Raw genomic sequence first — 17,647 nt, forward strand, 5'->3', positions numbered from 1 at the left:
TGCGGGACAGGGACTTTGTCCAACCTGATTAACTTGTGTCTACCCTGGTGCTTAGTATAGTGCTTGGCACATAATAAGCGCTTAACAATTACAACAATAATAATAAGAAGAGAAGCAGCATGGCCTGAGAGTCAGAGGTCGTGGGTTCTAATCCCGGCTTTGCCACTTATCAGCTGCGTGACTTTGGGCAAGTCACTTAACTTCTCTGAGCTTCAGTTCCCTCATCTATATAGTGGGGATTAAGACTGTGAGCCCCACATGGGACAACCCTATTACCTCGTATCTATCCCAGTGCTTAGAACAGTGGTTTGCACGTAGTAAGTGCTTAACAAATGCCATTATTATTACCCTCAGAGAGCCTGGAGCGAAAGTCACTGGCTGAGGGTAGATGGTAATCAATAACGAGACAGTCATCTTTTTGAGGGACATAACCTGCAACTCTGAGAACCAAGTGCGGTGATTTGAACAGCCGAGCGTGGCAGGGGACCCTTTGTGAGACCGTGTTCTTTTTTGTCCAAGTCGTGGAAGCGTGGGCAGGGAGAAGAACGACAAGCCACTTCTTTCTTCGGCAACCCGTCCCAACACCTTCTTGCGGGGCAGTAGCAGTAAAGATCTCTTAGACAATCAGTCACAAGAGGAACAACGACGAGAGATGCTCGAAACCGTGAAGCAGCTCACGGGAGGAATGGATGTGGAGAGGAACAACTCGGAGGGAGACCGCAACAAAGCCAGGGACCCAGGTGAGAGAGGCGCTCCTGGAAATGGGGCCTCTGGATTAGAGAAAAGCTCTCTGTGAGTTGGAGGAGAAAGACCGTATTCAGTGTAAGTGGGTGTCAGCGGTAGCACACCTATTGGGGACTCTCTGGTTAAGCTGCGTTTCTTCATAGTTTGGTAACTCACCCACTTTAATTCTCCCAGGTGTGAAGCCTGATCTGCACTTTGTTCTTCCCCCTTCCCTCACCAGATGCTTCATTGCACCGAGCCCATTTCGCTGTACAAAAACCAGCCAGATAGCCTCCCTGTAGTTTCATATGACACTAAACCACTAAATAATATTGCCCTCAACTCACCATATTGTGCATTGGCGTTGCAGCACATATGCTATGTGTAGCCATGCACTGTTTGAAGACTCCGACAATATCCAGGCATAAGATAAGCTAAGGACAAGGTGGCAGGCTTTACTCTCCGTTTTCTTGCTTCTTACTCGTTACAACTCTTTCTATATACATATATATATAGATTAAATATATATATGCATATATATGTGTGTGTAGCACCTATGCGTGTGTACTATACAGCGGTATATGTGTTTAGATAGAATACTCTGGGACTTTCTCAATGGTGCCTGTGCAGTTGCCTGAATTTGTCATTAAAAATTATCACAAACGAAGCGCTCAGTCAAAAACTAAATATAAACTCTTATCTTTGATCCGACTGCAGTTTGGTAGCTGTCAGTTTTGAGACGATTTAATTTCATCCAGCTTTTTAAGTCTGATTTATGCATTTCAGTAGACTTTAAAGGCAGACGGAACTGGGCCCAGAAAGCCTCATTATAGTGAAATGTAAATCAAAATCCGTGGTTGAAGAAATGTCGTCCCAGTTGCATTATAAGAGGTGACAGGATGGGGTGGTAGAATCTGGGAATCATGAGTATTTACAGCCAAATGGAATAGTAAATCAATTTAGATTGGCAGGTCCTTTGTGAAAGAGATGAAGTCCCTGAAAGGTATGAAAAACGACAGAGTGACTGCAGAAATGATAGATTATGTACACAGGTGCAGCACTAGTCATGGGAGGAAATTGTCAGTCGGGCTTCATATGCAGGGAGGCAATATAAGGTCGAAATAGGCAAACTCTTCTCACCACTGCATCTAGGGGCCCTGGATCGTAGCCTGGGCATCCTGCTCTCCCAACAACTAAAGTCACATTCTCTGAGATTAAATTGCTTATTTAACTAGCGCTGTTGGTTGTTTTATGGAGGTCCTCAAAGTCTCTCTTATGACTGAGACAGTCAGTGTTTTCTCTCTGTAGGTAGAAATTGAGGCTTATTCTTTTCTCATTTCCCTATTACCAGGGTCAGTAATTAAAGAAAAGGGCACATCCTCTACCCCCAAACTCTTATAATTGTCACAATGGACTTAGAGGTTAATGCGAAGAATAAATACCCTATCAAAAATAAGTGCTTAGTTCTCTCAGATTAACAGTAATAAAGGAATAGGAAGGTGAAAATTCAGTAGTCTTTACAATATTTCTCTCTTTTGTTTACATTTTCAACTCACAATCAGCCAAACCTGAAGTTGCCAGTATTCCAGCTCCAGAAAAGTTTGCCCTGTCAGAAGAAGAAATGGAGAGAAAGTCCAAGTCCATCATTGATGAATTCCTGCACATTAATGATTTTAAGGTAAGTGGGGTGAACTTCCAAGCTGCCAGGAAACAAAGAGGCATTCGCACCTCTAATCTGGTTTCAGAAAATCAATGTCGGAACCTCCTGTCCTTTGGAGGAAGAGCCCACCTGTCGCCACCCCAGTTGGAAGTCACGACCAGGGTAGGTGCAGGGTTATGATCACTACAGAGAAGCAGCACGATCTGGTGGGTAGAGCCCAGGCCTGGGAGTTAGAAGGACCTGGGTTCTAATCCCGGCTCTTCCACTTCATCAATCGTATTTATTGAGCGCTTACTGTGTGCAGAGCACTGTACTAAGCGCTTGGGAAGTACAAATTGGCAACATATAGAGACAGTCCCTACCCAGAAGTGGGCTCACAGTCTAAAAGGGGGAGACAAAACCAAACATACTAACAAAATAAAGTAGAATAGAGTACTGGATTTGTAAAGGTGCGGTCATTTCAATTCCCTTCCCTTCAAACAGACATCTAACTGAAGGTATCAGAGGCCATGGGAATCTCAAGACTAAGTTTAATATAATATTAAAGTGTAATTTAGCGTTTTCATTCCTACCAACTATATCCTGCTCTCCCCAGCACTTAGTGCAAAGAGCTGCCCAGGAGAGGCACTCAATGAACACTACTGATTGATTTAAATCATTTTAAAAGTTAAGGGTGTTACAGATCTATTTCACTCTTCCCTTGTTAAACAGCTTGCAAATGCTACAATAATTTATTTGGGCTTTCCCTCCTGAACTGAAATTCGGTGCACCTACCTAATAGGCCGCCATGACATCCAGGCATTTTATTGTCAACTGAAGCTAATGGCTCCATATTTCCCGGCCTGTATGCTGTGAGACCTTGGGCAAGTCGCCTTACTTCTGTGCCTCAGTTACCTCATCTGGAAAATGGGGATGAAGCTTGGGAGCCTCATGTGGGACAGGGACTGTGTCCAACCCGCTTTGCTTGTTCTTCCCCCCAGCGCATAGTACCTAGCACATAATAAGCGCTTAGCCAAAACCACAATTATTATCGTTGTTATCATTATTGTTATTAATGTTTTAGTATTAATTATTATTAGACCATGCAAGTGAGAAAGGACCATCTTCCTTTCATTCCTAGAGTTCTGTCTTTTAAGATAATTGAACCAAGGGAGCTGAGGTGAAAAAATGTTTTACTTGATCGTGGCAGGCCAACTTAAATGAGAATGTATCTTTTTAAATTTTCAAGAGCATTCTACCACCTTGCCAACTCGTACCTCACCTCGCTTCTCTCCTTCTACAACCCAGCTCACACGGTTTACTCCGCTAGTGCTAACCTCACCGTGCCTCCATCTCGCCTGTCTCCCCGCCGACCCCTAGCCCACGTCCTGCCTCTGACCTCCCTCCTCTAATCCGACAGACAACCGCTCTCCCCTGCTTCAAAGCCTTCAAAACCTCCAAGAGGCCTTCCTAGACTAAGCCCCCACTTTTCCTCCTCTCCAGCTCCCTTCTGCATCTCCCTGTCTTGCTCCCTTTGCTTTCCCTCCCCCACAGTACTTCTGTACATATCTGTAATTTTATTTCATTCAGTCAGTCATATTTATTGTGTGCTCACTGTGTGCAAATCACTATACTAAGCGCTTATTTATTTCTATTGACGTGTGTCTCCCCCTCCCCACCCCGCTCTAGACTGCAAGTTCATTGTGGGCAGGGAATGTGATCATTTATTGTATTGTACTCTCCCAAGTGCTTAGTTCGGTTGCCCACAGTAAGCACTCAGTAAATACAACTGAATGAGTAAATATGATTGAAAGAATGAACGAAATAATATTCGAGGAATAGCAGCATAAAATTGATCAGGACTGCTGGGTATATCAGTTTTAGCTGTTTCCCTGAATTTAGAGAAGGACGAGTCCCTGAATCTTATTATATTTAATCTGAATTTTCTCCTGAAGGGCTGTTTTGGGGGCAGAGAGCTCTTTTACAGTTAAGCATGAAAGTGTTAGGTATGGTAGTAGAAGCAAGTACCTCCTTGGTGCAGTGCACTGAACGAGGCCCTTGAGAAAAACAGAATAACGAAGTGACACTTTCCTTTCCCCCAAAGAGTTTGTAGTCAAATGTAATAGACACTGGACCCTCAGAACAGTGGCACCAGAATTATCGCACTTAGGCTTTTGGATCCGAACATTGAAATTTCCCATCCCAAAAGGTTCGGTCATTTGTGTCATTCCTTTTTTTCAGCTGGAAAAAATGAACTCACATTAGTAAATGCGACCTCTTTGTGCACTCGGATTTGCATCCCTATTCACCCCTTCCTCAGCCCCACAACACTTATGTATAGCGCCTGGGCGAGTACATTACAACAGAGTTGGTAGACACATTCCCTGCCCACAATGAGCTTACAGCCTAGAGGGGGAGATAAACATTATTGCAAATGAATAAATTACAGATATGAACATAAGTGCTGTGAGGCTGAAGGAGGGGTGAATAAGTATGCAAAGCCAAGTGAATGAAGATATCACATGTACTATGGGAAGCAGCATGGCTTAGTGGATAGAGCCCTGCCTGGGAGTCATAAAGTCCTGAGTTCTAGTCCTGCCTTGTCTGCTGTGTGACCTTGGGCAAGCCACTTTACTTCTCTGGGCCCTAGCTACCTCATCTGTAAAATGGGGATTGAGACTGTGAGCCCCATATGGGACAGGGACTGTGTCCAGCCCGATTTGCTCGTATCCAGTCCCTGGCACATAGTGAACGCTTAACAAATACCATAATTATTACTATTATTATTACTAATATAAGCTCGGTTTTTCTAGCTAATAAAACAACCAATTCTTTGCCAAGAACGCAAGTAGGTATTGGTGTAAGTCGTTTCTGCCACCCAGATTTCTGAGCAGTGACAGACAACTCTCTGTGTTTGAATAGGAAGCCATGCAGTGTGTGGAGGAACTAAATGCCCAGAATCTATTGCCTGTTTTCGTGCGAGTGGGTGTGGAATCTACCCTGGAGAGGAGTCAGATCACCAGGGATCACATGGGCCAGTTACTACATCAACTGGTGCAGGCCGAGAAACTGAGCAAACAGGATTTCTTCAAAGGGTTGGTATATTGTGCCCAAGAATGATGTGTTTTTTGTTGTTCTACCCAATACTGTCTTTGCTCCCCTCTCTCGTCCATCCTCAGTATTTAGGCAGGGAATGAAACGAGCAGGAGCTTTGGTTTCAAAAGCCAAAGAGAATATCCCAAGAGGAGTCACATGTTTTTGAAACGTTGTGTCTTTTCTTCAGCTAGTCCTCTCTTTTCAGCTTTCTTCAGGGCCCAGAGTGCCCGTGGTTCATCATGCTGTGTTTGGAAACCACTTTGCTGATCACGCCCCTTCTTTGAAGAACAAAGGTTTCAGTTTTAAAGGCTAAACTGAAGCACTTGAGCGTCACTGAAAGTGATGTTACAGGGATGCAGCATGGTGTGATGGTTAGAGCAAGGGCCTGGGAATCAGAAGGTCACACGTTCTAATCCCAACTCCACCACTTGTCTGCTGTGTGACCTTGGGCAGGTCACTTCACTTCTCTGTGCCTCAGTTACCTCATCTGTAAAATGGGGAGTCCTACATGGGACAGAGACTGTGTCCAAACCGATTTGCTTGTATCCACCCCAGTGCTTAGTACAGTGCCTGACACATAGTAAGCACTTAACAAATACCATCATTATAATTATCATTATTACCAATTACCACCAGGGAAAGGAGTCAGAGGACGGTTTCTTCCAGGGTCCATCTGGAGGGGTCCAGCTCCTTTTACATAAGCTATGGGAAGCCACTTTCTGATATGGTATGAAAAGGAATTTGAAGGTCCTATTTAGAGGAAAGAAGTTATGAATACTATTCTGGTAGAACGATAGACTGGATTTTTCCTGCCCTCTCTGACGTTCCGGTCTCCTAGGAAATTGCGAACTTCTTTCAAGTTCTCAAGTGCACTTCGGAGTAAGGTGTGACTGAGTTTCGGGCCTTTGCTGCCCTTAGCAAAGTATGCCCCCTATAAATCCCAGCGTCTAGTACTGCGGTCACCAAAAAGATTAGAAGCAAATGGTCGAGGGCCTTCCATCCTGTAGCTTCCTCCTGGACTACTGATGCTTTAGCTTTTTCTTCACCCTAATATCTTCATCTTAGGAAAACCTCTGAGAAGCCCTGTGGCCTAGTGGAAGGAGCCCAGGCCTGGGATTCAGAAGCCCTGGGTTCTAGTCCCAGCTCTGCCACTTGTCAGCTGTCTGACTTTGGGCAAATCATTTCTCTGTGCCTCAGTTGCCTCAGCTGTTAAATGGGGATTGAGCCCTATGTGGGGCAAGGGATTGTGACTGACCTGATTTAGTTGAATCTCCCCCAATGCTGAGTACAGTACCTGGCATCTAGTAAGCGCTTAACAAATGCCAGTAAAAAAAAAAATCAAGTCTGTGTAGCCTTCCAAAGTTCTGGAGAATTGTTGAAGACAGTATGTTTTGAAACAGTGGGTTACCAATAAGGTCACTGCTGAAGAATCATATTGGAGTGAGAAATAACCAAGCAGAAGTTATACAGAAATCAGGGCTGTTTCCCTACCAGCCCAAGAAGGCCCTATCACTTGGTAGAGCAGAAAAAGAACCAAATTCCTAGTGATCAAATGAGTCAAACAGGGATGTGTCAGCAGTTATGTGGTATTCAAAAGTCAGGAAGTAATCCTTCAGCTTAATTTGGCACTGATCAGACCTTTCTTAGGTGTCTAGAAGAAAGTCCTTTGAGGAAAGGGTAAAGGAATCGGGGTTGATTAATCTGGGAAGAGAAGGCAGAGGATGCCTCAGTTTTAATCTTGAAGAATAGGAAGGATTTTAAGGGGAAGACAGTGATGAGTTGTGCTCCTTCTTCCCTGAGGAGAAATGGGTTTAAATTGAACGAGAAGAGATTGCAGATTCAGACAAGGAATCATTTATTGACTTTCGGGGTGTGAAACTCTGGGAAAGGACTGCCAGGAGAGGTTGTGGGAAAGAAAGAATTGGCAATTATCTGTCATAAATGGTTTCATTATTCATCTTCCTTTAAAGCAGATTGAAACTGATGGTGTCTCAAGTCCCTTCAGTTCTGGGATTCTAAACAAAGTCTTTGAGCTTGACAGTCTCAAGCCAGTGAGAATGTGTGCTTTTCTTGAGTGACTATAGCACTGTGCTTGAGGTAGTACAACAAGCAAGTAAGTTCGTGCCCACTGCATTCTACATCCAAGAAATTGCAGAGACTGAGCCATCAGGAATGTCCAATTACTTAGCAACAAGGCTCACATGGCATTGGCCTAGGGGCTAGAGCACAGGCCTGGGAATCAGAAGGTCATGGTTCTAATCCCGGCTCCATCACTTGTCTGCTGGTAGACCTTGGGTGAGTCACTTCACTTCTGTGCCTCAGTTCCCTCATCTATAAAATGGGGATTGAGATTGTGAGCCCCATGTGGGACAAGAACTGTGTCCAACCTGATTTGCTTATATCCACCCCAGCGATAACTGCCTAACATCCCAGAATTATTATAATTATTATTATTATTATTCTTGTGTCAAGGAGTGCCATGGAGTCCACCATGGAGAAGAATTAGCAGGGACCCATCATCTTACCTGATCACTATGCGGGAACTGGTCTGATTCTAATTTAGGCCCTAGGTTAGGGGCTTGGGGGCAGTGTACTGAACTGCTCGGCCCAGTTCTGGATTGCCACCCACCCTGTTTGGAGGACCCTCAATAGCTAAAATGGCAACTTAAAATTTGTCAATCACTGTAGAGAAACTTTAGAAGACTTCCCAAATAATGTGGTATTTTATTTGTGCCGAGTATAATCCTAAGCACTGGAAATGGGCTTCTTTCTAGTCACCTCTTCTAATCATCTCTGTTGTCTGAGCCTTATTATCGCCCAGAGGAGCTAGTGAACTCAATGCTACCACGTAGAGTGCAGCTAAGGAAATAGATACCAAGCGATCACCCTATGGGAGGGTATATCCCTTTGAGATGAAAAAAAAAACCAGTTATGGAGGAAAGAAGGCCTTTTTTACTCCTTGGACTCTCAAAGACCGAGAAGTGAGAATGCCGAGAGGGTGGCCACTTAAATTCCTATGGGGTGGAGTTATTGACTTTGACCGCTGGAAGTCAAAAATCCTAAGATAGACACCTTTGGCACTTCTCAGTCATCTTTTTGGAGGGATGGATCTGTGCAGCGCTGGCAGAATTCACATCATGGAAGTTGAGCTAAGTAAGCCAGGAATCAATCAGTCAATCATTCGTCTTTATTGAGCATTTACTGTGTTCAGCGCACTGTATTAAGTGCTTGGGAGAGTACAAAAAAACAGAGTTGGAAGACACATTCTCTTCCCACAATGTGGTTTCAATCTGGAGCTTACAATCAGCTACCACCTAGCACCCTAAGATGGTGGTGTGTTTATTCAGCACCAGGCAGTGGCTGCTGAGCTCCTCTAAATTCACTTCTCAAACTTCCAGGTCTCTCTGAGGCCTCTATTGCCTCTGAGTCCCTAGTTGGTTCTCAGGAGTTTAAATCTTATCAGCTGGAATTTTTATGGCCGTTGGCTGCAGGGTGTTTTTCTTCCTTTTCATATTTCTGGTTGCTAGTAGAATCTGCTTTCCCAGGCCTTGAAGACAGAGTGGATTCACAATTTCTACAAATCCGAATAATGGTAATGTTCTGTATTCATTTCATAAAACGATGGATGGAGACTGATTCCTTTCAGAAATTCCAAGAAGGTCTCCCATAGTCAATGTGTTACCCACTGCTGTGTGATTGTACTTAAATTGGTTCCCATCCATTCAGCCTACCGTATGGATGGAATATCTTATCAATGGTATTCATGTGAAAACTGCGCCAAAATGTTGGGAACAAAAGACTAATAGTAGAAACAGAGAAAACCTCCTTTGGAAAGCAACTTTAGTGTTTACCCTGTGACATTCACAGAGGAAACCGTGGTATTTCTTACCGTTGCTTTGCTTAGGAGCTGCCTCCTGTTTGATTACCCGCTTCAGTGGAACCTCAGTTACTGCTCGTGGAAAGAATGTCTTCTGGCAGAAATTCACAGTTTGCACAAGATAATTATGCTCGGCATTAACGCACAAGGTTAGGATAGCAGGGTCTAAACATCAAGAATCCAAAATGCAGACCTCTTTTTACTTATCCAGTAAGGTTTTGGTGTGGAGAGTTAGGATTTGAGTAGTGGAATCTTTTCTGTGGACTCTATCAAACCTTGTTAGAGAATAAACCATAAAATAATAATAATAATGGTATTTGTTAAGCACCCACTATGTGCCAAGCACTGTTCAAGGTAATCAGGTTGTCCCACATGGAGCTCACAGACTTAATCCCCATTTTACAGGTGAGGTAACTGAGGCACAAAGAATTTAAATGACTTGCCCAAAGTCACACAGCTGTTAAGTGATGGAGCCGGGATTAGGACCCACGACCTCTGATTCCCAAGCCCGGACTCCTTCCACTAAGCCACGCTGCATATCTTTTCTGGGTGTTAGTCTTTCAGTCCATTCCTTCACTCTAGTCACAGGCTCTTTATTTCAATAAAACAATCCTTTCCTCTGGCAATCCCATCCTTCAGAAATCTTTTGATCCACATCCCATCCATTCCCTACCTGCAATTTATTTTAATGTCGGTCTCCCCCTGTAATCCGTAAACTCCTTACGGGCAGGGATCACATCTACCAACTCAGTTGTATTTTCCCAAGCACTTAGTACAGTGCACTGCACACAGTAAGCGCTCAGTAAATACCCCTGTCTAATTGATCCATCCCTGCCTTAGTTCCCAAGCTTTGAGGACACACTCTCGTAACTTTCTGAATATGGCCTTACAGATCAGCTTCTTTGGCTAGGCAGTAGCTTCTTTCGGGACATCCTATAGGTAGTCTCCTAAATAGATCTGTGCCTTTCCCAGGTTCTCTTCCCCAGTGGGCTATCTGTTTTCATTCACCTCTAACGTGCATCAGTGTATCGTTAAACCAGCGGTCACTGTAAGAGGTCGCAAAAATACTCCCGTAAAGTTTTAAATGACATAGCTTGGTTTGGACATTTTCATTTCTCCCCGATGGCTCCCATTTGATTTGCACTCGACTCATTATCCAAGGAACATTTCTCAGTTATCTCATAGCTATCCGTTATCTCACTGCATATTCCACTCTCTCTAACCAGTTCCTCTGGGTAGATTCTCGGTCCAGACATCTCAGGAGCAAGTTTCACCCATCACTCTCAATGGGAGGCTTCACATCCTCTCTTACTTCATCACAGCTTCCTTTTTGGCTGACCAAACCTATTTGCCACCTCTCACCCTGGCTTAGTTTTTTCCTGCTTCTGAGCCATCACACAGGCCATTTTCCCCACCTGGGAAACCATACCCATTTCTCCTCCATCAAACCATCTCCCCCATTCCGTCAAAATCCAGCTCAAGACTCGCCTCCCCTGAGAAGCCTTTCAGACTTAACCCCGTGCGATGCGAATCCATCCTAGAACATCCTTCATCTTTGATCTTTTTCACTTCCTGGATTACCTGCATAATGCCTATTCCAACCTTGTGGAGTTTAGTAGTCAGGGTACGTAAATTGAACAGATGATTGTAAGAACTATCGCAGTTTAGTGGGACCAGAAGTGCTCAGGGGTCTGGGAAGATCTCGATTTCTGCTCACTCTCCTGAAGCCAGATTATTTTCAGCCCACCTTCCCCTGGAGTCTGGACCTATGGAAGGAGAAAAACAGGCTTGCCCATATGCACTAAACTTCACATTTCTGAAAACATTTCAGAGAACTGAAAATCTGGATATTGGTATTCAAACATGGGTGCTGTGGTACTTGTGTCGGTAATACAATTTCAAAATTCATTTCTGTTGGTTGGAATAATGATGTATTGAGAAGCAGGTGGCCTGGTGGGAAGAGCACCGGCTTGGGAGTCAGAGGGCTTGGGTTCTAATCCCAGCTCAGCGGCTCGTCTGCTTTGTGACCTTGGGCAAGTCATTTAACTTCTCTGGACCTCAGTTACCTTATCTATAAAATGGGGAATTTAGACTGTGAGCCCTATGCTATTTAACCCGATTATCTTGTACCTACCCCAGCATTTAGTACAGTTCCTGGCACATAGTAAGTGCTTAACGAATACCATTAAAAAAATTCTGTTTTAGATGATCCATTATTCTAAGTCCGTGAGTCCCCTAGGGGCTAAGGATGATGTCTTGAATTGACACTCTTCTCTTTCTCCCCAGTACTCAGTATAGTGCTCTGAACACGGTAGTTGCTTGATAAATAGTTTTGGTTGAAATGAACGAGTGAAGGAATGAATAATTTAAGCAGAGTTTTAACTTCTTACGTATTCTTTTTCTCTTCTATTTTCAAAGATTTTCAGAAACCTTGGAGTTGGCAGATGACATGGCCATTGATATTCCCCATATTTGGCTGTACCTCGCTGAACTGGTGACCCCCATGTTAAAAGAAGGAGGAATCTCTATGAGAGAACTTTTAACGTAAGCCATGCTATGTTCTTTCCATCATCTTCAGGCCTAACTCTGACATTCAGACGTGAATAGAGCAATCTAGTACCTCTCCAGTGAAAAAAACTAGGCATTCGAATAATGTTTTTCTGTACTTACTTCCACATGAGATTTTTTGGACAGTAAAAACTGGCAGGAATGGAGATCATCGTAAAATGTAAACCAGAAGTTACGCTTTTCTTCTGGTTCTTCTGGATCAACTGCTTTTTCCTGGAACAAAAATTTACCCATTTTGAGATATACTCTGCCCATCTCAAGCCCCTCAACCTCACCTCAAAACTCCCAGAAGATTTTACATACTGAGGAAACAAACTAGTAGCTTCCATATTAATTGATCACTTTAGTCCTTCTTGCAAAACTGGAAACTAGAAAAGGAAAGAAGGTCCCAAAATAAGCCTGTTCTTTGGCCTGCCCTCGGGACCCTGGGATAAATGCTATTGATATTGCATATATCTGTAATTTATTTATTTATATTAATGTCTGTCTCCCCTTCTAGACTGTGAGCTTGTTGTGGGCTGGTAATATGTCTGATGTTATTTTGTACTCTCCCAAATGTCTGGTACAGTGCTTTGCACACAGTAAGTGCTCAATAAATACAATTGAGTGAACAAATGAATGAATATTGACTAGCTGCCTAAGAGAATGATAAACATGGGATTTCAAACATCCAAATTCATGCTGGCCTGGGCTCCAGTCTTAGCATCTTCAATCAGTAGTGATTTCAGATAAATATTTGGGCTGGTACTGTTTGTTCCTATAAATTAGTCCCCATTCATGTATTTCTCACCAGAACAGTGTAGTTGTTAAGAAGTATTTAGTTTGTCTCCAAGATGAGAAATCTTTGATAAATAAGTTTACTCATTTTTTTTTCACTACAGAGAATTTAGCAAACCTTTACTTCCTGTTGGAAGAGCGGGAGTCTTGCTTTCTGAAATATTGCACCTTCTATGCAAACAAATGGTGAGTTTTGCGGTTTCTGTCATAATGCGAAAGAGGGCATGGAAGTGAAGGTTCTACTGTTTAGCTCCAAATTTCCACATTTCTCATTCACATTTCCCTATAGCTAAACCAAGCAAACGTACCACCTCTTCTGTTAATAGAACTACCTTGTACCTACCTAAAAATTAATTTTAAAAGCTAGCCAAAATTTCCACTGTCGGTAGTAGAAAAACCAGGTTTGTTCAGTTTGCACTCCTCTTCTATGGGCTAATGGATTTTCTGAATTTATTAGTAAAACTGAGCCAAAAGATTCTTGTAAAAAGCCAGAATGTTCCAGTGTGAAGAATCCTGGGAAGTACAGAAAGTGGTGTGGCATAGTAGAAAGAGCGTGGGCTTGGGAATCAGAGAATCTGGGGTCTAATCCCATCTCGGCTACGTACCTGCTGTGTGACCTTGGTCAAGTCACTTAACGTCTCTCTGCCTCCGTTTCCTTAACTTTAAGTGGGGATGAAATGCCTGTTCTCCGTCCTGTTTAAACTGTGAGCCCCATTTATGTGGCAGGGAACGTGTCTGCCAACTCTGCTACATTATGCTCTCCCCAGCACTTAACGCATAGTAACAAATACCATATAAGAAAAAAATCATGAGAGTCTCCCCTTTGCTTACCCAGTATTGGATATGTAGCTCTCATAGTACCCTTCTAGGCTGCTAGTAAGTATTTTATTTTGGGGTGGCTTTTTTTTGTTGTTGTTGTTGTTTTTAACTTGGATAGTATTGTATTCTTGCTCATCAGGGTACTCTTAAAGCTTTCAACAGGGGATTTACAAGATTGTGTCACTCTTTTAATTTGACATTGTGAATTTTGTTGTGAATTGTTGTTGATTACTTTTATGTTTGATAAATCTTATGGCCTAATTGAAGTCAAAAAGGAGACCCATGGTGATATTTAAGTATTTTAAATTAATGTCAGTGAAGCATTATTTCCCGATAACGTGAATGTGGCAGAAAAAATGACTAATAACAGTAATAATTGTGGTATTTGTAAAGCGATTACTATGTGTCAGGTTCTGTAGTAAGCACTGGGGAGGATACAAGATAATCAGGTCAGACTGAGGTCCCTGCCCCACATGGGGCTCACATCTTTGGGGGAGAAAGGTCGAATATTGTGTCCCCGTTTCACAAATGAGGGAACCAAGGCACAGAGAAGTTAAATGACTTGCCCAAGGTCACGCAGCAGGTAAACGGTGAAACCAGGATTAGAACCCAGGTCCCTGGACTGCCAGGCGCTTGCTCTTTCCACTAGCCCATGCTGCTTTTTAGAAGTAGGAGGTTTTTTTCCAAATTTTCAGGAGTACTTATAACTTGCAAAAGTCCTGCACCTTCTCTTCCTCGCCAAACTTCATCCCTCTGCCTAAGTAGCCTTTATACCTCTTAATCCATGCCTCCCAAATGAACTCTCTCCTCCATGAGCCATCTTCTCCACAAAGCCAACTTCATATAGAGGTAAATTCCCTCCTACCCTAAATTTAACCTGTTACTAACTCCTGTGGTCTCTCTCCCAAAAGAATGGCCTTTTTTCATCTAGGGGGGAAAAAAAACCAATAAAAAGTAAAAACCACCCAAAAAGAGTGATCCATTTATTTGCAGTGACAACTAGAGGACAGAAACTGGGTCTGTGGCATGATCTTATTCTGCTACACAATGCCTGACCTGTTGTGGACACTAAATAATGAGGGTGATGGGGGAAGTCTGCCCTCAGTTGCCACTTGTGGCTGCCAACGTCGGAGCCAGTTGCCGTTAATGGCACTGGGTCTCAGCTTCACCCCGTGTAAAGAACTTTTGTTCACATGAAAGGCACCCCCATCTCTGGTTGCTGTTACTCTCAGGACAATTTGCTGCTTTTGTTTCCCAGATAATGACAGCAGTGTTAAGTTGCTTCCTGTTGTCACTGAGACCTTTTTTGTTCCCAGTTCAGGGGCTGTCACCTTCCTTCAGGAAGCAGAATAGCAACTGCTTTGGCAACTTGGCATCATCTAGACTTTCCTTATGATCAGTCGAGTTCCAGCATTGCATTATCTCCTCTGTTTGGAAGTTGAATACAGAATGGAGGAAAGGGACAGTTGAAAGAGTGGAGTGTAGATGGAGTTGAAACCCATTCAGGAGGTGAACCCAAATGGTCACCTTGAATGCGTTTTCTGTGTATGCAGGAAGGAGTATATGTGTCCCCTTTATTTGTTAAAACCTGAGTTACAGAGATCCTTCACACCATCTAGTTATTGTAGACAGGTGATACTGAATTGTGGATATTCCAAAGTTATAGTAATCAGGAGATGGACCCTCATTGATCCTCCAAAAATCCATAGTTCAACATTCCCTGAGCACTTAAATGCACGTGCTTTTATCATTTCAGAAATGTGGTTCCTTCAGAAAGATGATCTAAGGCTGCTGAGGACTAATTGTAGATTTTTAGGTCTTTCTGTTAAGTATCAGCAGATGCCTCCTTGAAACTCCTCCCCTTTCCTCTGCCACTGTGAAGAAAGTTAATAAGTTGGACTTTTGTGTTTTAGAGCCATAAGAAAGTGGGAGCCTTATGGAGGGAGGCTGGCCTCAGTTGGAAGGACTATTTACCTGAAGGGGAGGATGTACATAACTTCCTTGTGGAGCAGGTGAGTGAAAATAAGTCTCCAGTTGACTCATAATTTCTATTTAATGTTTCATCACTCCACAGAGCACCATGAAGGCTATTGTGTATTTCAGTCATTCAGATTGTTCCTCTAAACTGCAAGCTGACTGTGGGCAGGGAATGTGTCTACCGACTCTGACTTTTGTACTCTCCCAAGCATTTAGAGCAGTGCTCTGCACCTAGTAAGCACTCAGTAAATACCATCAGTTCAGTGATTTAAACTCAGTCCCGTTTCCAAGTTCTCTGCAGCCATGGGGCTTGTTTATAGAAAGAAGCTGCCCCTCCTGAATCCTGGTTTTCAGCCTTCGAGCTTTGAGCAGTTTCCTCTAAGGTAGTGGGTCTCCAAAATTCCTGAAAACCTGGACTTATGCAGGAGACCGGGCAGACTGAGATCTCCCTTGCCTCCCCACATACTCACTAGGCAACAAAAGATACTTCTCCTCATCTGCACTGGAAGAGGCCCCTGGAAAGACAGTTTATTAGGCATATCTCCTCCAAGAGATTTTCCCTGACAACCCCCCATTTTCCCACCCTGTTCACTCTCCCCTTCCACTTCACCTGTGCACTTGGGCCTGTACCCTGCAAGCACTTTGTTACTCGTCCTCTCCCCAGCCGTACGGCACTTTTGCACATTTCTTTGTTCTCTTCCATTTCCCCTGTTTGGAATTAATTTTAATGTCCCTCTCTCCCTGTAAACTGTAAGCTCCTTTTGGGCAGCAATTGTGCCGATCATCTCTATGGCATTTTTCTTTCCCAAATGCCAAGCTCTGTACAGATTAAGCTTTCAGTAAATACCAGTGATTGATTGATAAGCAATAAGACTTTTGCGGAAGGCCCCTTAAGAAAATCATCAGCAATGGTGGATGATTTTGTTTTCAAAGTTCTGTACTCTTTGGTTTGGAGTTTTTTGGTAGCAGAATAATTCAGTGAAGTATTCTCGTATAAGCTTTAAATATCCATGGGTTAAATAAAGATAATGATGATGATAATATCAGTTCTTCTTAAGCACTTACTCTATTTCTAGCACTGGGATAGATACAAGTTAGGTTAGGTAGAGTCCTTATCCTACCTGGGGCTCACAGTCTAAGTAGGAGGGAGTAGGATTTAAAACCTATTTTACAGATGAGGTAACTGAGGCACAGAGAAGTTAAGTGATTTGCCCAAGGTCACACAGTGAACACATGGCAGTGCCAGAATTAGAACCCAGGTCCTCTGTCTCCCAGGCCTCTGTTCTTTCCACTAGACCACACTGCTTCTAACTGAAGAGTCTTTTAAAAATGAAAATATCCATGACAGTTATGGCCTTTGTGGTCCATTAATTCGGAATCAGGGTTGAGGTTTCATGATTCTTTGAAAGTGTAGAACCCCGTCTAATTTGTTTTCTGCTCTTGGCATGGGGAACTGTAAAGTTTTTTTTTCCCTTAAGTGGCAGTTGGAGTGGCTTCTGCTGGGAATTAAGTTCCAGGGAGATTACTTTGTTGATTCAAAATTAGTTGAAATTAGTTTAAAATAGAGGGTAAACTTCGCCCCCATGGGTTTCTCAATTCAGCGTTAATCAATTTGTTGATAGATTTCACTTTTAATATTGCAGAAATTGGACTTCATAGAGTCTGATTGTTCCGGTTCTTCAGAAGCACTTTCAAACAAGGAACTCTCTGCTGAAGATTTATCCAAGCGGCTAGAGAAACTCATTATCGAGGATAAGGCGAATGACGAGCAGATCTTTGACTGGGTAGAGGTATAAGAACTATTTCACTGTCCCTGGAACAGCCCATTTTCCCCCTTCTGACGGTTTTCTTTTGGTTCACCTGATCCCCACCAAGAATGGCATTCTCTAACCACTGAGCCCCCTTTCCCCCCACCTGTCAAGATGGCTTCTCTTAGAAATAACGTTAAGCCCTAGGAGCACAAGTGGAACCCTCTCCTCATAAAGCTCTTTTCTACTAATGTAACTTCAGCCCATCACCAAGTAGTCGAGCAGAGATATCCAGGACAAAGTCTCAAGGTTATTTCACTTAATGCTTAGTGCTTATTCACCCGAATACCAAGAGTAGCCAGGACTCTTCAGGCCACAATCAGCCACTCGCGTAGTGTCTCAAACTGTGATTTCGGGAAAAGC

General features: G+C 43.2%; 1 protein-coding gene across 1 annotated transcript in view; it reads left to right on the forward strand.

The window, feature by feature from the left end:
- The window catches only part of EIF4G3 (eukaryotic translation initiation factor 4 gamma 3), a 288,773-nt gene that overhangs the window by 259,990 nt on the left and 11,136 nt on the right, over positions 1-17,647 (forward strand). Inside the window, 7 exon segments of the mRNA XM_038747121.1 lie at positions 520-740; positions 2,286-2,401; positions 5,285-5,457; positions 11,754-11,879; positions 12,785-12,866; positions 15,413-15,511; positions 17,120-17,266. Of these exon segments, the coding sequence (XP_038603049.1) occupies positions 520-740; positions 2,286-2,401; positions 5,285-5,457; positions 11,754-11,879; positions 12,785-12,866; positions 15,413-15,511; positions 17,120-17,266 (964 nt within the window).

The sequence above is a fragment of the Tachyglossus aculeatus genome, chromosome 5 (assembly GCF_015852505.1).
Source record: "Tachyglossus aculeatus isolate mTacAcu1 chromosome 5, mTacAcu1.pri, whole genome shotgun sequence".
NCBI classification, from domain to species: Eukaryota; Metazoa; Chordata; class Mammalia; order Monotremata; family Tachyglossidae; genus Tachyglossus; species Tachyglossus aculeatus.